Here is a 21,127-nt window from a genome sequence, read left to right as displayed (position 1 = left end):
TGCCTGGGGGTGGGGAGGGAAAAATGCTTAAGAAAGCAGTTTTGCCCAGTGACCTGTTTTTAAAAATATTGAACATCACAATTCTTTTTCCATCTTTAGAACCTCCTCAATTCATTAAGAAGCCCAGTCCAGTCTTAGTGCTGAGGAATGGACAGTCAACAACATTTGAATGCCAAATAACAGGCACTCCCGAAATTCGAGTGTCTTGGTATCTAGATGGGAATGAAATAACAGCTATTCAGAAACATGGCATTTCCTTCATTGATGGTTTAGCCACTTTCCAGATTTCTAGTGCCAGGGTAGAAAATAGTGGGACTTACGTCTGTGAAGCTCGAAATGATGCGGGCACGGCGAGCTGCAGCATTGAACTCAAAGTGAAAGGTTTGTGAATGGAATCTATTCTCCATTTTGGCTGTGCTGCCTGATAGGTTTGGAGTCTTCCCTTAAGTAAGCTACTGTCTTCCTTTTGAATCTTTAGAACCCCCCACCTTTATCAGAGAGCTGAAGCCTGTGGAGGTAGTAAAAGATAGTGACGTGGAGCTGGAATGTGAAGTTACAGGAACACCTCCATTTGAAGTCACTTGGCTGAAGAATAACAAGGAAATTCGAAGCAGCAAAAAATACACATTGACTGACAGAGTGTCTGTTTTTAACCTCCATATAACCAAGTGTGACCCTTCAGACACTGGGGAATACCAGTGCATTGTATCCAATGAAGGTGGCAGCTGCTCTTGCAGTGCTAGAGTTGCCCTGAAAGGTCAGTTTTACAAGAAGGAGCCTACCAAATAAAAATTCTGTAAGGCTTTTTAATCTTATGATTATGGGTAGGAGTTACAATATGTCTCTTCTTTTCACATTTTTTTATTTAACCACAGAACCACCATCATTTATTAAGAAGATAGAAAATACCACTACTGTTTTGAAAACTTCTGCCACCTTTCAGAGTATCGTGGCAGGTTCTCCTCCTATTTCTATAACCTGGCTAAAGGATGATCAGATTCTTGATGAAGATGATAACATCTATATTTCATTTGTGGACAGTGTGGCCACACTTCAAATCAGAAGTGTGGATAATGGACACAGTGGGAGATACACGTGTCAAGCCAAGAATGAGTCAGGAGTTGAGAGGTGTTATGCTTTCCTTTTAGTACAAGGTTTGTAAGCTATTCTCTTTCAAAGATAGTCTACAGAGACAGTTTCATGATCAGACATTATTTCTAGTGGAGTTATCAATGTAACTCATCCACATTTTCATTTCTACTACAGAACCAGCTCAAATCATAGAGAAAGCTAAATCAGTTGATGTTACGGAGAAAGATCCCGTGACTTTGGAATGTGTTGTGGCTGGAACACCAGAACTCAAAGTGAAATGGCTTAAAGATGGGAAACAAATAGTTCCCAGTAGATACTTTTCAATGAGTTTTGAAAACAACGTGGCCAGTTTTAGGATTCAGTCAGTAATGACACAGGACAGCGGTCAGTATACTTTCAAGGTGGAAAATGACTTTGGAAGCAGTAGCTGTGATGCCTACCTAAGAGTGCTAGGTTTGTATCTTTACCCCAGTCAACTTCCCTTATTTAGAGTATGTCTTTTGTAAACAAATAGCGAGAGATTAATGGATGTGTTTTGCTGTTTGCATTGGACAGATCAAAATATTCCTCCATCATTCACCAAAAAACTAACCAAAATGGATAAAGTTCTGGGCTCTTCTATTCATATGGAGTGCAAGGTTTCTGGTTCACTTCCCATTAGTGCTCAGTGGTTTAAGGATGGAAAAGAAATATCCACAAGTGCAAAATACAGACTTGTATGCCATGAGAGATCTGTGTCTCTAGAAGTTAATAATCTGGAATTAGAAGATACTGCAAATTACACATGCAAAGTGTCAAATGTAGCAGGCGATGATGCATGCAGTGGCATCTTAACTGTGAAAGGTTAGAATTTCTTTACCTCTTCTTGGTTCTTCTTTGTGAATGGTTCTTAAATGTATCACTCTTACCTTTGTATCCTTTAGAGCTAAAATCTCTGTGATTCTGGCTCTTTAGACACATATTCATTGTGTTCAAGAAATATTTAGCCATTGCCTCTTTTCAAGAGTGTTTTCTTAAATGTCCATAAAACTGTCACAATAATTCAACTGCAAGCAACATAATTAAATATATTTCTCTCAAAATCTATAGAACCACCAAGCTTCCTAGTGAAACCTGGGCGACAACAAGCCATACCTGATTCTACAGTGGAATTCAAGGCAGTACTAAAAGGAACACCACCATTTAAAATAAAATGGTTTAAGGATGATGTGGAACTTGTCTCAGGTCCTAAATGTTTCATTGGCTTGGAAGGGTCGACTAGCTTCTTAAATCTCTACTCAGTGGATGCTTCTAAGACTGGACAGTATACTTGCCACGTTACCAATGATGTTGGTAGCGACTCTTGTACTACAATGTTACTTGTGACAGGTGTGCACGTTTGATTGCTTTTATGTTTCTGTCTGACTGTGTCTATGGTTCTCTGTATTCAGTTACAATGTCTCTAAACAATCAAGAAAGTAGTATTCTTTCTAACATAGTAGACAGTATTTGCTCATGTTTTTCTCTTCCCTGTGTATTACTTAATTTAACTATTGTTATTTATTTCTGTTCCCTCATACGCTCCTCTTTCCTGACTCTTTAGAACCACCAAAGTTTGTAAAGAAATTAGAAGCATCCAAAATTGTGAAAGCAGGTGACTCTTCACGACTTGAATGCAAGATAGCTGGATCCCCAGAAATCAGAGTTGTATGGTTCCGAAATGAACATGAACTTCCAGCCAGTGATAAGTACAGAATGACTTTCATTGACTCAGTGGCCGTCCTACAGATGAACAATCTCAGTACTGAGGACAGTGGAGATTTCATTTGTGAGGCTCGGAATCCTGCTGGCAGCACAAGCTGCAGTACCAAGGTTATAGTAAAAGGTAGACATCTTGTTCTTGTGTTTCTCATTAAATGAAAACTGTCTTCTCCCCTGGGTATTATAGCTCTTTATTCATTTACTATCATTTTAGTTTCCATTTGAGATCATAGAATATTTTTCTGAGCTAGTATTATTTCCCTTTTTAGATGTTTTTCCTTCTTGAATTTTGCTTACATGTAACTAGTCATCATGAAATATTTTTCTGTTATTCCAGTGTCATAATTCTGATTACCTCAACACATTTGCCAAACATCAAACATGATGTTCCAAAACTGCATACAAAAAAATGAAGTAGGCATTTTAAAATTAGTCTTTTGCCTGCAATCAACTTACAGATATATCATTCTCACTATAATCTATATCATTAACAACAAGCACCATTTACTATATCTATGCAAAGTGAGAGCAATACAGGTTTTAAACTTGTGTTTAAAAGAGGACAATCATATTTTTTTCTTCTCTCTCAAGGATCACTTCCTATCTTTTAAAAATTATATGACTGTACCTTGGTACAAACAGTACCCGTATTTTTTTGCTGCAATTTTCCTGTGCTTTTTTTTTTTGTCACAAAGGCCAAGTTTGTCTTGTGGTAAGACAGTTATTGCAGTAATCATTTGCTGAAATGGAAGACTTAGATCACAGATGTTGTGGTGACTTCCAGGTGTCTGTTACAGAACATATATAAAAAAAAATCCTTGAAATTAGAATTCCATACTTAGTGCAAATCCTATTTATTGCTATACTTGCTTATTTACAATTTTTGTTTCAATCTTTGTAGCCTAAGACACATCAGTAAGGGGGAGTAGACAGAATGTTGAACTTTTCAGTAACAACATCTAGGATCTATCTGGGTTCTCTGCCCATCTAGCTGGTTATCTTGTGAAGGCTGTTATCCCATGGAGTGATTGTGCTGGACTCTACTTACCCATTAGAATATCTTAACTTTTTTTCCAATGTAAAGACAAATAAAAAACTTTCATTCTGTGAAATTCAGTAGCCCAATTCATGAGAAATTCTTGTTTTTTACAGAGCCACCTGTTTTTAGCAGCTTCCCTCCTGTAGTAGAAACCCTTAAAAATGCCGAAGTCAGTCTTGAATGTGAACTTTCGGGAACACCACCATTTGAGGTGGTGTGGTACAAAGACAAGCGGCAACTCAGAAGCAGCAAGAAATACAAGATTGCATCCAAAAACTTCCACACAAGTATTCACATTCTCAATGTGGACACTTCAGACATCGGTGAATACCACTGCAAAGCACAGAATGAAGTGGGAAGTGATACTTGCGTTTGTACTGTAAAACTGAAAGGTAAAGATAGTGCATTCACATGGCAGAAATGTCATAAATGTGCAAAATCCCATTTTTTTCACTCACATGATGTGGACAATCTTTTCAAAAATCTCCATCCATCTTTTCCTGTCCAGAACCACCAAGATTTCTCTCCAAACTGAACAGCCTCACTGTTGTAGCTGGAGAGCCTGCTGAATTACAAGCATCCATAGAAGGCGCCCAGCCTATTTTTGTCCAGTGGCTTAAAGAGAAGGAAGAAGTGATTAGAGAAAGTGAAAACATCAGGATTACATTTGTGGAAAATGTTGCAACTCTGCAGTTTGCAAAAGCAGAGCCAGCTAATGCTGGAAAGTATATCTGCCAAATCAAGAATGATGGTGGAATGAGGGAGAACATGGCCACACTGACCGTCTTAGGTTGGTACAATAACCCACGATAGAAACTGGTGCCAAATGCTGGAATGAATTACTAAGAGTTACTGGCAGACTCTTTTTCTGAATTTCTTCTAGAACTATAGTTATCCTCATCTATTTGAAAGGTCAAGAGGAAAGACATAGTTGATCTTTCAAACACTCTTTTCTGTTTCTGTGATTCTAACAAAAGTAAACATCTGTTTTATTGTTTAATAACTACCTGTCTTAATCAATTAGCAGATGTAATCATGACTCTCTTTGATTAAGCATGAAAGAATACAGAGCCCAGCATGTGCTACAAGAGTAATTGTTAAAACTAACAAGAACTCCAAAGGTTGGCATTTGATAGCAAAGCTTGCACATAAAATTAAATGACAATTAAACAATTGTTTGAATAACATCTTTCAAAGAATTGTCTTTAGCACCTTAAAGTAGAGCAAAAATACCAAGTAATTCACAATAACCTGTAGCCTTTGCTCTACAGAGGGTCAAGTGGAAATCAATATATACTATCTAATGCACATTGTTTAAATCGTTTTGAGTTGAGTCGTGCATGAACATATATTTCTTAAGAATAATTGCTATAAGATGACATCAAGAGTGGTGGGAAAAGTAAAACATAAAGAAAAAAGAAAACTAAAAAGAAAAAATATTAAAATAAAAATTAGCGATCATTCTATGATTGCATGTAATTATGGAATCACACTTTAAAGTCGAGAGAGCGAGCACCCTAACATAACCATCTCATTGGGAGAAACAATCTTAGTGAATGTGATAGTAGAGACACAGCAAAGACCCCAGACTTTGACAAATGGATATCATGTTTTATTTCAGAGCCCGCAGTCATTGTTGAGAAGGCAGGACCGATGACAGTGACTGTAGGAGAAACGTGCACTCTGGAGTGTAAGGTGGCTGGCACTCCGGAACTCTCTGTTGAATGGTACAAGGATGGAAAGCTGTTGACCAGCAGCCAAAAACACAAATTTAGCTTCTACAACAAAATCTCTTCCTTAAAGATTCTCTCAGTTGAAAGGCAAGATGCAGGCACATACACTTTCCAGGTTCAAAATAATGTTGGGAAAAGCAGCTGCACAGCTGTAGTTGATGTTTCAGGTTAGTTCTGCTATTTTTCTCTGGTTGCTTGTGCAAATTCCTTTTACAAGTTTCCTTCTTTCAAGTCTCTTCTATTCTTTCAAATCATGATGAGTCTCTTAACTTTCCTCACACAGACCGAACAGTTCCTCCCTCTTTCACACGAAGACTGAAAAATACTGGTGGGGTGTTAGGTGCCTCTTGCATCTTGGAATGCAAAGTAGCTGGATCATCACCCATCTCAGTTGCCTGGTTTCATGAAAAAACTAAGATTGTCAGTGGAGCAAAGTACCAGACCGCATTTTCAGATAATGTCTGCACATTGCAGTTGAATTCTCTGGATTCATCAGATATGGGCAATTACACATGTGTGGCTGCTAATGTCGCTGGGTCTGATGAATGTCGCGCAGTGCTAACTGTACAAGGTCAGTAGACAGTCCAACTTGTAAGGAATTTCACACAAACTCCTCTTCAGGTGCACATCTATGTTGACAAACATTCGAAAGTGCTCTAAAGTTTTATTCAAAATTGCAACTCTATTTGAAGCTTACAGGATCTTTTCATTGTTCTCCACGTCTATATAGAACCACCCTCTTTTGTGAAAGAACCTGAACCTTTGGAAATACTACCAGGGAAAAATGTAACCTTCACAAGTGTTATTAGAGGAACCCCTCCATTCAAAGTCGGCTGGTTCAGAGGTGCCAGAGAACTAGTGAAAGGAGACCAGTGTAACATCTATTTTGAAGACACTGTGGCAGAACTGGAATTATTTAATATTGACATATCTCAGAGTGGGGAATACACCTGTGTGGTTTCTAACGACGCTGGCCAAGCATCTTGCACTACCCGTCTCTTTGTAAAAGGTTTGCTCAAGTGGATTTGCTTTTTCTATTTTCTGTATACTGACATACTTGTGTTTTTATTGTGTTTAACTGCTGTGCTTTGTCACTTACTAGAACCAGCTGCATTTGTGAAGAGATTAAGTGATCATTCTGTAGAACCAGGGAAGTCCATAATTCTGGAGAGCACCTACACTGGAACACTTCCAATTTCTGTCACTTGGAAAAAGGATGGTTTTAACATAACTACCTCTGAAAAATGTAACATAGTCACAACAGAGAAAACTTGTATCCTGGAAATTCTGAATAGCACAAAAAGAGATGCAGGACAGTATTCCTGCGAGATTGAAAATGAGGCAGGAAGGGATGTTTGTGGAGCTCTGGTATCTACATTAGGTGCGTTGTCTTATTGTCTTGTAAATCATTTGCATTCTTCTAACACGTAGCATAGTTTCTTTGATATTCATTAATTCCAGTTGCTGATTTTGAGCCTTTCTTCCTTAGAACCACCTTATTTTGTTACGGAACTGGAACCTCTGGAGGCATCAGTTGGAGATTCGGTTTCTTTACAATGCCAAGTTGCTGGGACACCAGAAATTACAGTGTCTTGGTACAAAGGAGACACCAAATTACGGCCAACTCCTGAATACAGGACCTACTTTACAAACAATGTGGCCACGCTTGTTTTTAATAAGGTGAACCTCAATGACAGCGGAGAGTACACATGCAAAGCAGAAAATAGTATAGGAACTGCTTCCTCTAAGACTGTGTTCAGAATTCAAGGTGATGATATTTTACAAATTAAGAAATTCCTTTTTTCCTTAACTCTTGTATCTTTATGATGAAGTTCTCATTTCATCTCCTAATGCCTTAAGTATTACGTGTCTCCCTACAGAGCGCCAACTCCCACCTTCCTTTGCAAGACAATTAAAAGACATTGAACAAACTGTGGGGTTACCTGTTACACTCACTTGTCGATTAAATGGCTCTGCACCCATCCAAGTGTGCTGGTATAGAGATGGAGTACTTTTAAGAGATGATGAAAATCTACAGACATCGTTTGTAGATAATGTGGCAACTTTAAAAATTTTGCAAACTGACTTGAGTCACTCTGGCCAGTACTCTTGCTCAGCTTCCAACCCACTCGGAACAGCATCTTCTAGTGCTAGACTCACAGCAAGAGGTTTGTTCATATGTCACACTTTTTCTTTGCAAACTGTGACTTCATATTTCATTGTCAAAGTAGAAATGACCAATGGCAAAAAAAAAAAAAAAAATACACATTGCCTTTCTTCTCATCTTCCAGAACCCAAGAAATCTCCCTTCTTTGACATCAAGCCTGTGTCTATAGATGTTATTGCTGGAGAAAGTGCTGATTTTGAGTGTCATGTTACTGGTGCTCAACCAATGCGAATTACTTGGTCAAAAGATAACAAGGAGATTCGTCCTGGAGGAAACTATACAATCACATGTGTGGCAAACACTCCTCATTTGAGAATTCTTAAAGTAGGCAAAGGAGACTCTGGTCAATATACTTGCCAAGCAACCAATGATGTTGGCAAAGACATGTGCTCAGCTCAGCTCAGTGTAAAAGGTATCATTCCATGGCTTTTCGCAATATTTGTTCCTCACCATGTTTGCCTAATTGTCTTATAAAAGTTTCTTTGGTTTTTAAGTGCTTGAGATAAACTAACTGGACATGTTAGAATTTGTATATTAGTGTTGGAGGCAACATTAATCAAAGTTGTGTTTTCTCTTTATATTGTTCTTTACATTAGGGCATCTCTAAGTGTAATCTTATCAAAAAGTATTGTTTAACTGAAATTTGTTAAATGTCATTTTAACTGTCTAGTCCATTTTTTAATGCTTTCTTGTTATATGGCATTCTGATTTACCATTACTAAATGTTGATCAAATACATCTATAATACATTAACTTTTATGTTTTAACTTACATAGTCAAACTAAAAAAAGTATCAACTAGATTATTAAAAATGTTATGAGATTATTTAACTTAAAAGATAACTTATTTTACTGCAAAATCCTCAGAAAGTATATTCTTAATAACAAACCAGTTTAAATATAAATTCATGAGATTTTCAGCTACAAAAACAAGCTCTTTTAACATGTATAATAAATATCCCTCACTGACTGTTTCGTTTGGTTTACTAGAACCTCCAAAGTTTGTTAAGAAATTAGAAGCTTCAAAAGTTGCAAAGCAGGGAGAATCCATTCAACTGGAATGTAAAATAAGTGGTTCCCCAGAAATCAAAGTTTCATGGTTCCGAAATGACAGTGAACTTCATGAAAGTTGGAAATACAACATGTCATTCATTCATTCTGTGGCATTGCTTACCATCAATGAAGCTAGTGCTGAGGACAGCGGGGACTACATTTGTGAGGCTCATAACGGTGTTGGTGATGCCAGCTGCAGCACAGCGTTGACAGTGAAAGGTTAGACACACTAAACTTCTTCGTTTCTTTATCCTCCTCTGATTTGGGCTCTTAGCAAAGTTATGAGCTCCAAAATAAAAGGATAATTAAGGTTATTTTGTTGCAATTCTTCAACAAGTTTTAATGAATTGTCATTTCTTGTGTCAGCATGTATTGTCATATGATCACACCAGTCAGTCTTCAAGGTTCTAGATTTAATTTTTTCTTCCTTTATAGTAAGCACGTGTTCTCATTGTTTATCTTCTTTTTTTCTGGTAGCACCTCCTATTTTCACCCAGAAGCCTTCTCCAGTAGGAGCTCTTAAAGGTTCTGATGTGATTCTACAATGTGAAATTTCGGGAACTCCTCCATTTGAAGTAGTATGGGTTAAAGATCGAAAGCAAGTTAGAAGCAGCAAGAAATTTAAAATCACTTCGAAAAATTTCGATACAAGTCTTCATATCCTTAACCTTGAAGCCTCCGATATTGGGGAATATCACTGCAAAGCTACTAATGAGGTGGGAAGTGACACGTGTTCTTGCTCTGTCAAGTTCAAAGGTTTGTATACATGGGCACAAAAATATATGCCCCTTACTTCTATCTGTTCTTGCCTAACTAATAACTTGTGTGGCCATGATTCTCACATTTTTTCCTCTAACCACAAATTTCTTTCATCAGAACCGCCACGATTCGTGAAAAAGCTAAGTGACACCTCAACACTTATTGGGGATGCTGTTGAGTTACGGGCCATAGTGGAGGGCTTCCAGCCAATTTCTGTTGTCTGGCTGAAAGATAAAGGTGAAGTCATCAGAGAAAGTGAGAACACCAGGATTTCATTCATTGATAACATTGCAACCCTCCAGCTGGGAAGTCCAGAAGCATCTAATTCTGGAAAATATATATGCCAAATCAAAAACGATGCTGGAATGAGAGAATGCTCTGCAGTCTTGACTGTACTAGGTTAGTAGCAAAGCACAGCCAGAGAAAAAAAATCAAGTTAATTGATCCATGATCATTTTCCTCAAATATTCCTCTTATCCAGTAAAACAGTGATTGTACTCTTGAGTTTGAAAGGTGACTTTGTTTTCAATGAAAAATACTTCTTCTTTTAGAACCAGCCAGAATCATAGAGAAGCCAGAACCCATGACTGTAACTACTGGAAATCCTTTTGCATTAGAATGTGTAGTGACTGGAACACCCGAACTCTCAGCCAAGTGGTTCAAAGATGGAAGAGAATTGTCTGCAGACAGCAAACATCACATTACATTCATCAATAAAGTGGCTTCCCTTAAAATCCCCTCTGCAGAAATGAGTGACAAAGGGTTATATAGCTTTGAAGTGAAAAACAGTGTTGGCAAAAGTAACTGCACTGTATCTGTCCATGTTTCTGGTGAGTAGAATGAGATTTTTGTGCATATACAATATTTCCACGGGGTGGAGGGGCACAGAATAAAACTTCTCTTTAAATGCAAAACTACCCTTCCCCACATAGATCGGATTGTGCCTCCTTCCTTCATCCGCAAGCTGAAAGACGTGAATGCCATCCTGGGGGCCTCAATTGTTTTGGAGTGCCGAGTCTCTGGTTCGGCCCCTATTTCAGTTGGCTGGTTTCAGGACGGAAATGAGATTGTTAGTGGGCCCAAATGTCAGTCCAGCTTTTCGGAAAACGTCTGTACTTTGAATCTGAGCTTGTTGGAGCCCTCCGACACAGGCATATACACGTGTGTGGCTGCCAACGTAGCTGGTTCCGATGAGTGCTCAGCAGTCCTGACTGTGCAAGGTCAGTGTGCAGGGAAAAAGCTGCTGCTTCTCTAACATCTCTTTCATGTGGATGTGATGTCTGCCTTCCCTGGAGTTTCTTTATTTTGTCTTCATGTTTAGTCTTAGCTCCCTTTTTTTAAGAAGCAAAAGCACTTCTCACTTGGATTTCTTTCTTCTCTTAATCTCCCCTTCCACCTTGTAATATCTAGAACCACCATCTTTTGAACAAACCCCCGATTCTGTGGAAGTTTTGCCTGGAATGAGCCTCACGTTCACCAGTGTCATCAGAGGCACCCCTCCTTTCAAGGTCAAGTGGTTTAAAGGCAGCAGGGAACTGGTGCCTGGGGAGTCATGCAACATCTCCCTGGAAGATTTTGTCACAGAACTGGAGTTGTTTGAGGTGCAGCCATTGCAAAGTGGAGACTATTCTTGCCTCGTTACTAATGATGCTGGCAGTGCTTCCTGTACCACACATCTTTTTGTGAAAGGTTTGCTCTTTCCCCCAATATGTGCATCTTTTAAAATTTCTCTTAAGTCTTCATTAGAAGACATGAATTTTACCCTCATGTTTTCTCCTTATAGAACCAGCCACCTTTGTGAAAAGACTGGCTGATTTCAGTGTTGAGACAGGAAGCCCCATAGTTCTCGAGGCCACATACACTGGCACACCTCCAATCTCAGTGAGCTGGATAAAGGACGAGTATCTTCTTTCACAATCTGAGAGATGCAGTATTACTATGACAGAAAAATCTACCATACTGGAAATTCTTGAGAGCACAATAGAGGATTATGCACAGTACAGCTGCCTGATAGAAAATGAGGCCGGTCAAGATATCTGTGAAGCTCTGGTGTCTGTCTTAGGTGTGTTGACAGCTACCTCTTTTTATTGCTCTTTCACTTCAAACATCCTCTTTTACATGGCATGACTGACTGATTGATTACCATCCTTTGTACCATAGAACCACCATACTTCATCGAACCTCTGGAACATGTGGAAGCAGCCATTGGAGAACCTGCAACTTTACAGTGTAAAGTGGATGGAACTCCAGAAATTAGAATTTCTTGGTATAAAGAACACACAAAGCTACGATCAGCTCCTGCATATAAAATGCAATTCAAAAATAACATTGCTTCCTTAGTAATCAACAAAGTGGATCACAGTGATGTGGGAGAATATTCGTGCAAGGCAGAGAACAGTGTGGGGGCAGTCGCTTCTTCAGCTGTGCTTGTTATCAAAGGTGATGATGGTGTTGTTTAACCTAGTGTGTGTGGACAGATTCATTTTCTTAAAAACATCAAAATTTTCATGGATTGAAATATGTTGTGGATGCTTTCTCACTTGTAAATAAGGATTATCTGTAACTTCTTTACAGAGCGCAAACTTCCACCTTCCTTTGCAAGAAAACTGAAAGACGTTCATGAGACTCTAGGCTTCCCAGTTGCATTTGAATGCCGCATCAATGGCTCAGAACCTCTTCAAGTGTCTTGGTACAAGGATGGGGTTCTTTTGAAAGATGATGCTAATTTGCAGACATCTTTTGTTCATAATGTAGCAACTCTTCAGATTTTACAAACTGACCAGAGCCACGTAGGGCAGTATAATTGCTCTGCTTCTAATCCTCTTGGGACCGCTTCATCCAGTGCCAAGCTCATTCTCTCAGGTGAGTAACTCACACTACCCTCTTCATTGTAAAGCAGCTTCACTGCTCCAGGCCACCAAAAGGCTGGTGCCATTTAGTTTCTGCTGTGCATATGAGAGCATGGAAATCAAAATCACCATGTTGGTCTTCATTCTTTTCAGAGCATGAAGTGCCTCCTTTCTTTGATCTAAAGCCTGTATCAGTAGATCTTGCTCTTGGAGAAAGTGGTACTTTTAAATGTCATGTAACTGGGACTGCACCAATCAAAATCACTTGGGCCAAAGATAACCGAGAGATACGCCCTGGAGGCAACTACAAGATGACTTTGGTAGAAAATACTGCCACTCTGACAGTTCTCAAAGTAGGCAAAGGCGATGCCGGGCAGTACACCTGCTATGCAAGCAACGTCGCTGGAAAAGACTCTTGTTCTGCTCAGCTGGGTGTACAAGGTACTTGTTAGAGTTGAAGGAGCAAGATCTCTTTTACATTTTCAGTATCTTAAAATATAGGAGGGTGGGTGTGCTTGAGAGAGAGCTATGTTTAGGACCAGGGCTTAGTGATTAAAATGGATCAAGTGGATCAAGGACCTTCCAAATGGAGACAAGTATTTTTTTATTACTTTAAAAAAATTTTTTAAAACTAGGAAAACATGGACCAAAAGTCGATTTTAAGAGATTAAAAATAGAGACTACAGAGAGATAACCAAAACTCTACAAAATTACGAGAAAATCCTAGTTTGAAAGGCGTTATCATAGGAGAAAAAAGCGAAGTTGTTGCAAATGACTTGTTTTCCACAGTACTTAGTAAATGAATGGATCTTGTCCCTCTAAGGCATAGCAAAAGTCCAAACTATCAAGCCCTTCAAGGAGAATTCACATGAGAATGATAAGTTCAACTTACTTTCCTCTACTAGCCCCACTTAAATAATAGTGGAGGTCAGCGGCTGAGGAGTAGGTAGATCAGTATCTGGTGTTATGGAAGGCAGTCATGTGTTTCTGCCACATGTTTATAGCTGCTAGTGTTAGAAATTAAATAGTTTACTCAATGGACTGCTAGTCAAGTCCATTAGAGTATTTTTAAGGGTTTTTATGGTGTGGTGGTTTATAAATATCTTGAAATTAAAATATAAATAGATTTAGCAGCCCATTTGCTCTATGACATATAGCTAATCATTTTCACTTCCCTATGCCTGAATTTTTTGCTTCAATTAATGAGGAAAGCATTACTCTCACACACTTCAGAGGAAAATTATGAAGGTTGAAGAAATATCCATTTAACACCTATAAGAGGAAAATGGCATTTTAAAAATATTAGGATATCTGATCCATTTTGCCGTTCTGGCTCTTCATGCTATGTAACTGATAGCACTGCAGCCTTAGGAAATAGTTCTCCACTGGTTCACATACAGGACAGTAACCAGACTCTCATTCCCCGTGGACCTCAGAGGGCTTCCACTGACAGATACATGCAATTATTATCTCTGATCTTGGCACTAGAGAAGGGATTCTTTTGCTGGGGAGAGGATGGCACATTAGAGAGTAACGTCTTTTTCTCCTTCCTTTAGTAATAATACTTGATGTGGATGTTTACAAAAACAAGTGTATTTTATTTTAGAAATTTTCTATTTAGGTTTCATTTAACTCTTCTTCCTTGAACTGCATAAATTTGATTTCCAGAGCTAAAGACCTCTCTAGCAAAGATTTTTTTTTCCACCTCATCTTGAATTATATGCATCTTTTCCATCCCTTACCCTTTGTGTTTCCTTTTGTTTCCATAGAACCACCCAGGTTCATTAAGAAGCTAGAACCTTCAAGAATTGTGAAACAGGATGAATTCACAAGGTATGAATGCAAAATCGGCGGGTCTCCAGAAATCAAAGTTTTATGGTACAAGGACGAGACTGAAATTCAAGAGAGCAGTAAATTCAGAATGTCATTTGTTGACTCGGTGGCTGTGCTGGAAATGCACAATCTCAGTGTTGAAGACAGTGGAGACTACACCTGTGAGGCCCACAATGCAGCAGGCAGTGCCAGCAGCAGCACGTCCTTAAAAGTTAAAGGTCAGAGCTCTCCCCACCTGTGTATTTTTCACATTAGCCTCCTCTTTAATTGTCCTCTTAACTCCCTGTTTGACTCTCCAATGATGTTTTAAAATTGGGAAAGGACACAGTAAAGAATTGAAAGTGTTTTTTTCACTCTCTCTATCTCCGATGGGGTGGAAGACTCATTCTTTCTTTTAACTATATACTTACATAATACATCTGTATCTTCCTTTTTTCCAATTTTAGAACCACCCATTTTCCGCAAAAAGCCTCATCTTGTCGAGACACTGAAAGGAACTGATGTTCACCTTGAATGTGAGCTTCAGGGCACGCCCCCATTTCATGTTTCTTGGCATAAAGACAAGAGAGAACTTAGGAGCGGCAAGAAGTACAAGATAATGTCTGAGAATTTCCTTACCAGTATTCACATCCTGAATGTTGATGCTGCAGACATTGGGGAATACCAGTGTAAAGCCACAAACGATGTGGGGAGTGACACTTGCGTTGGTTCCATCACTCTCAAAGGTTAGATGGACTGCATTCTCTTCTGCTCACTACTTCCCTTCTGATTGTAATAGTCTGTTGCCCCCTTCACCCTAGCTCAGTCTTATCACTAGCAGCCTGTTCCATTTTACCTTTGTTTCCTTTCCGAGTCCTTTTCTGTTTAGTCTGCATCCCATTTCTAAATCCTACTAAATATCCTTTTAGATAATGTTGTCATTAGGTTTTCATTGGATTAAGAAAGCTGGAGTGGATGAGATATTCACCTTTCCTACTGAATATAAACTTTAATGTGTCCCTGCTCGCATCGACCAAAAATACCTCTTAAATGGAAATGATACATTATCACTAGTTTGATTCCTAGCATTCATGATTTGAGCAAAATGCTGTCAGTCCCACACATTTTAAAACCCAGGCTTTCCTCTTTTTTCATCAGCACCACCAAGCTTTGTGAAGAAGCTCAGTGACATTACTACTGTTGTTGGTAAAGAAGTTCAGCTGCAGACTATCATTGAAGGCGCTGAGCCCATTTCAGTGGTGTGGTTCAAAGATAAGGGGGAAGTCGTTAGAGAAAGTGACAACACATGGATTTCTTATTCAGAAAACATTGCAACCTTACAGTTTTCAAGAGTGGAACCAGCCAGTGCTGGAAAATACGCTTGTCAGATCAAAAATGATGCTGGGATGCAAGAGTGCTTCGCCATGCTATCCATTCTCGGTTAGTACGAAGATGATGTTATCACAGATACAAGGCACACACTCACCAGGATCTGTGTTTTCTTTAGTTTTTCAATTTGAATTTAAAATGTGGGTATCTATTACATTTCATTCCAGAGCCTGCAACAATTGTAGAAAAGCCAGAATCCATAAAAGTTACCACGGGAGACACCTGTACCTTGGAGTGCACAGTAGCTGGCACCCCTGAACTCAGTACTAAGTGGTTTAAGGATGGAAAAGAACTAACAAGTGACAACAAATACAAAATAAGCTTCTTCAACAAAGTATCTGGCCTTAAGATCATCAAAGTGGCACCGAGTGACAGTGGGGTATACAGTTTTGAGGTGCAGAACCCTGTTGGTAAAGACAGCTGCACAGCTTCAGTGCAGGTTTCAGGTTGGTTGATTTCTTGGGCTTTTCCTTCATCATTATAATAATGTATTTCCTGATTTTCATAAATGTATATGGGTTGTTCCATCTTCTATAGGATAACATGAGTCTTACATCTTCTGAATCAGCAAATTCAGAGGCAATACCATCTGTAGAATTAGAAGAAAACCACATTCAAAAGTTATATCCCTTTCTTTTTGAGGAATTTCCAAAATGATGATAGGAATGAGAAATAGTCCCTGGATGATGTTAAAGCAGTCTTCCTTTATGCTGAAATAATTCACCACATAATGCTTCACGGCAAAGAAAGAATAAAATCCCTAGCAAGTCAACCATCACATTCTGCCCACTGATTCTCCAAGCTTTTGATAGTGTGAACCCATAGAGGATTTTTTAATACCCTCACAAAAGAGTCAAATGGATCTAGGGATATTCCATCAAGAAGACAGTTCTCTCTTCAAGTCATTTTATAATTGTTGTCCTTTGTTTTTGCTTTTTTTTGTATCACATTCAGACCGAACCGTTCCTCCTTCATTCACAAGAAAATTGAAAGAGACAAATGGTCTATCCGGTTCCTCAGTTGTAATGGAGTGTAAAGTCTATGGGTCACCTCCAATCTCTGTCTCCTGGTTCCATGAAGGAAATGAGATCAGCAGTGGAAGGAAATACCAGACCACCCTGACAGATAATACTTGTGCTTTAACTGTGAACATGCTGGAAGAATCAGACAGTGGTGACTACACATGTATAGCTACTAATATGGCTGGTTCTGATGAATGTAGTGCTCCTTTGACTGTGAGAGGTCAGTTTACAAAACAGTAAAATGAATTGCATTTCACAGTTTATTAAGCATGTTTGTCACAACAATTCACAAATCTAAACCTTTTCTGATATGTGCTTTTGTGTTTAGAACCACCATCTTTTGTTCAGAAACCTGATCCCATGGATGTTTTAACTGGGACCAATGTAACTTTCACCAGTATCGTAAAAGGAACACCTCCTTTCAATGTTAGCTGGTTCAAGGGTAGCAGTGAAGTAGTACCAGGGGACAGATGCAACGTGTCCTTGGAGGATTCAGTTGCTGAACTGGAATTGTTCGATGTAGATACATCACAAAGTGGAGAATATACTTGCATAGTTAGCAATGAAGCTGGCAAGGCTTCTTGTACAACACATCTCTACATAAAAGGTTTGTCAGACTGCTCTTCTAGATTTATATGGTTAGTAATTAGATGTGTCTATGTCTCTATGTATGTGTGTTTGATATTTTCAATTGATATATTTTCAATTTGGTCACTGTAGCCCCAGCCAAATTTGTGAAGAGGCTGAATGATTACAGCATAGAGAAAGGAAAAGCCCTGATCCTAGAGGGCACATTCACTGGAACTCCTCCCATTTTGGTTGTCTGGAAGAAAAATGGCATAAATGTAACTCCTTCTCAGAGGTGTAATATAACTACAACTGAAAAATCAGCAATCCTGGAAATTCCAAGTAGCACAGTAGAGGACGCAGGACAATACAACTGCTACATTGAAAATGCTTCTGGAAAAGATTCCTGTTCAGCACAAATACTCATACTAGGTTTGTCATGATTGCACATTCTTACCTTTGTAGGCAGTCGATGATCTGGCCCGTCTCCTTCATGACTGATTGATTATCTCTCTTGGCTGCAGAACCACCGTATTTTGTCAAGCAGCTGGAGCCAGTTAAGGTGTCTGTTGGAGATTCTGCCTCTCTACAATGCCAGCTTGCTGGAACCCCTGAAATTGGGGTATCCTGGTATAAAGGAGATACAAAATTGAGACCCACTACGACCTACAAAATGCATTTTAGGAATAATGTTGCTACACTGGTTTTCAACCAGGTTGATATTAATGATAGTGGAGAATATATCTGCAAAGCTGAAAACAGCGTGGGAGAAGTTTCTGCATCAACTTTCCTTACCGTTCAAGGTGATGGCAATATTTTTAAAGTGAACGAATTTGTGTTTCTTTTGAACAAGATTTAAAATGTCTAGGGAGGCCTTGTTTTTAGGAAAATCTTTCCAAAGTCTTAATATTCTGCTTAAGTAATCCTACTTACAGTCAGTGGCTTATCTTTTTCTGTGGATTTTACAGAGAGAGATAATATGACTAAATCTTTCATTGGAAGGATTATGCAATCATTTGCTTCTATAATTAAATCTTTTTTTAAAAGTGATCATATATTTTTAATTCCACCCCATAAGTATCTCATGCAAATTGCTAGAAGGCAGTCTTTAAAATTACAGGAATCTGCTGCTTGCCCAGAGACATGCCTTCAGCCAACCAATTGCTTTACTGGTTTTCAGATTGTTTTGCACCTACTGTGCGTAAGGGTTGGTCTCAGAGTGATTCTTTTGCTCCAGAAATCTATGTGCTTTTCTTTATCTCCAAGTTCATTCAAGAGACGTTAATAATTCCTGATTTTTAAAAGAAATCACATATATACGTGCATTTTGTATATATATATAATTGTGAGAAGAGAATTTAGTAAATTAAAGTGTTTGTTACTTTTATTCTGTTCCTACAGAGCAAAAACTTCCACCATCATTTTCTCGACAATTGAGAGATGTTCAAGAAACAGTTGGACTGCCAGTTGTTTTTGATTGTGCCATAAGTGGATCAGAACCTATCTCTGTGTCTTGGTATAAAGATGGCAAGCCATTGAAAGACAGCCCAAATGTACAAACATCATTTTTAGACAATACAGCCACACTCAATATTTTTAAAACTGACCGGAGCCTTGCAGGCCAGTATTCTTGCGCAGCTACAAACCCTATAGGCTCTGCTTCTTCTAGTGCCCGGCTCATTCTTACAGGTTTGTGGATTCTTAAACTTTTATTTCTATAATTAAAGTATTGTAATCAAATGTGAAATTAGGGAGAAATTTCTGTTTCAGTAAACTGACATGGTCCAGATATTGAGCCTGAAACCTTGTCTTTCTGCTCTACTATTAGAGGGGAAGAACCCACCCTTCTTTGACATCCCTCTTGCCCCTGTGGATGCTGTGGTGGGAGAAAGTGCTGACTTTGAGTGCCACGTCATGGGCACACAACCGATAAAGGTCAACTGGGCCAAAGACAACAGAGAGATACGAAGTGGCGGAAACTACCAGATTAGTTATCTGGAAAACAGCGCCCGCCTGACAGTCCTCAAAGTAGACAAAGGAGATTCTGGACGATATACCTGCTATGCTGTGAATGAAGTGGGAAAAGACTCTTGCACAGCTCAGCTGAATATAAAAGGTATCGTTTATTTTATAAGTGATCCCACAAAAGTGTAATCATTTTGTAGTATATCCTGAAGGTGTAGTTTTTATGATGATGAATGCAGTTTAGGACATTTTTAAACAAATGAAAAGAAAATGTTTAAGACGAAATAAGTTTATCTAGAGAAGAAGTCATTTTTTAAATCTGTATTTCTTTCTTTTCTCGAGACAGGGTCTCACTCTGTCACCCAGGCTGGAGTACAGTGGCACGATCTCAGCTCACTGCAACCTCCGCCTCCTGGGTTCAAGTGATTCTCATGCCTCAGCCTCCTGAGTAGGTGGCATTACGGGCACCCACCACCATGTCCAACTAATTTTTGTAATTTTTGGTAGAAACGGGGTTTCACCATGTTGGCCAGGTTGGTCTGGAGCTCCTGACGTCAAGTGATCCACCCGCCTTGGCCTCCCAAAGTGCCGGGATTACAGGCATGAGCTACCACACCCAGCTTATAATCTATATTTCTAAAACTTTATATATTCCATGTAATACTGAGACTACCCCTTCTTTTTACAGATTTGTGATTCTGTAAATGACCGTGAGTTATTTCTTATCACCCACCTTGTAAGTCAAAGAACAGTTTAGAATAAGCTGGTAGAAGGAGACTGAAATGTTTAGGAATATACACTGATATAGTGTATTTAGTTGGTTAGCCTTGATTTTTAACTAAAAATATGAGATTTTTCCTTGAAAAGCTTCATATTAGTAATCTGCTTCTGGGTTCTACTTCATATATCCTTGCAATTTCTTACAGAGCGGCTCATCCCACCAAGTTTCACTAAAAAACCCTCAGAGACAGTAGAAGAAACAGAAGGGAATTCTTTTAAACTTGAGGGACGTGTGGCTGGTTCCCAACCTATAACTGTTGCCTGGTACAAAAATAATATAGAGATACAACCAACTTCTAACTGTGAAATAACATTCAAGAACAACACGTTAGTGCTGCAAGTCAGGAAAGCAGGCATGAACGACGCGGGTTTGTACACATGCAAAGTGTCCAATGATGCAGGCTCTGCTCTGTGCACATCTTCAATTGTCATCAAAGGTGAGTTATCCTCACAGCCCCAACCTGCTGTTTTTCTTCACTGCCTGTTATATAGCCATGTGCATTTCTTATGATATCTTGACCATGTAAGTTATAACAAATAAAAATACACATTATTTAACTGTGTATTTATCACTCCACATGTTTACTAAAAATATAAATTATTGTAATTTAATTATGTGTCTTTCCGAAGGAGGTGTCATTTAACGGACTAATATCTTAGGTTTCTAAATCATATCCCCAAATTCCCTTAGGTAGTTAGAAGTTTCAGCATACTCTGAAATGTGTGCATACGTGACACATATATTTTTATGAAGTACATTTGTTTTGAAGTTTTTCTAATGTTCATCACCAAGTATCACACTAACTTGACTATTATTGAGTTATACATTATATCACAGTCTGAAACCTTCTCCTTTCTAAGTGTATTTCTAAAGGATTGTTGTTTAATGTATATTGCCCAAAGCTTTGGACCTGCAAACAAATATTAATCCCAGACAAAAGGGTAACATTTGCCCAAAAAGAAAAATAATGGGTAGAAAACATTGCATATCATTATGGAAGATGTATTTAAATACACAGTCATAGCTTGAGACAATGAAATAGACTATGTTGTTTAAGGATATCTTTATCTGTTTCTCTTCACTGTAACGGCTTCCAGTAATTACAACATAGCTTCATCAAAATCACATTAAAAACTAACCTCTTAGAGCAGCTTGGAATT

General features: G+C 38.7%; 1 protein-coding gene across 1 annotated transcript in view; it reads left to right on the top strand.

Annotated features, from left to right (window-relative positions):
- The window catches only part of TTN (titin), a 273,017-nt gene that overhangs the window by 77,617 nt on the left and 174,273 nt on the right, over nt 1-21,127 (top strand). The window contains exons 61-97 of the mRNA XM_011944051.1: nt 100-381; nt 479-757; nt 876-1,154; nt 1,267-1,545; nt 1,648-1,935; nt 2,182-2,460; nt 2,675-2,956; nt 3,985-4,263; nt 4,380-4,661; nt 5,493-5,771; nt 5,888-6,175; nt 6,335-6,613; nt 6,707-6,985; nt 7,094-7,372; nt 7,485-7,772; nt 7,896-8,183; nt 8,761-9,042; nt 9,301-9,579; nt 9,700-9,981; nt 10,134-10,412; nt 10,515-10,802; nt 10,993-11,271; nt 11,366-11,644; nt 11,743-12,021; nt 12,157-12,444; nt 12,585-12,872; nt 14,201-14,482; nt 14,711-14,989; nt 15,402-15,683; nt 15,800-16,078; nt 16,587-16,874; nt 16,983-17,261; nt 17,375-17,653; nt 17,746-18,024; nt 18,623-18,910; nt 19,050-19,337; nt 20,113-20,403. Coding sequence (XP_011799441.1) covers nt 100-381; nt 479-757; nt 876-1,154; nt 1,267-1,545; nt 1,648-1,935; nt 2,182-2,460; nt 2,675-2,956; nt 3,985-4,263; nt 4,380-4,661; nt 5,493-5,771; nt 5,888-6,175; nt 6,335-6,613; nt 6,707-6,985; nt 7,094-7,372; nt 7,485-7,772; nt 7,896-8,183; nt 8,761-9,042; nt 9,301-9,579; nt 9,700-9,981; nt 10,134-10,412; nt 10,515-10,802; nt 10,993-11,271; nt 11,366-11,644; nt 11,743-12,021; nt 12,157-12,444; nt 12,585-12,872; nt 14,201-14,482; nt 14,711-14,989; nt 15,402-15,683; nt 15,800-16,078; nt 16,587-16,874; nt 16,983-17,261; nt 17,375-17,653; nt 17,746-18,024; nt 18,623-18,910; nt 19,050-19,337; nt 20,113-20,403 — 10,446 coding nt within the window. The remainder of the gene's footprint in view (nt 1-99; nt 382-478; nt 758-875; nt 1,155-1,266; nt 1,546-1,647; nt 1,936-2,181; nt 2,461-2,674; nt 2,957-3,984; nt 4,264-4,379; nt 4,662-5,492; nt 5,772-5,887; nt 6,176-6,334; nt 6,614-6,706; nt 6,986-7,093; nt 7,373-7,484; nt 7,773-7,895; nt 8,184-8,760; nt 9,043-9,300; nt 9,580-9,699; nt 9,982-10,133; nt 10,413-10,514; nt 10,803-10,992; nt 11,272-11,365; nt 11,645-11,742; nt 12,022-12,156; nt 12,445-12,584; nt 12,873-14,200; nt 14,483-14,710; nt 14,990-15,401; nt 15,684-15,799; nt 16,079-16,586; nt 16,875-16,982; nt 17,262-17,374; nt 17,654-17,745; nt 18,025-18,622; nt 18,911-19,049; nt 19,338-20,112; nt 20,404-21,127) is intronic.

This window comes from Colobus angolensis, unplaced genomic scaffold, assembly GCF_000951035.1.
Source record: "Colobus angolensis palliatus isolate OR3802 unplaced genomic scaffold, Cang.pa_1.0 Scaffold224, whole genome shotgun sequence".
In the NCBI taxonomy this organism is placed as follows: Eukaryota; Metazoa; Chordata; class Mammalia; order Primates; family Cercopithecidae; genus Colobus; species Colobus angolensis.
Note: the sequence above shows the minus strand (reverse complement) of the source record. Positions and strands in the feature narration are given on the sequence as shown.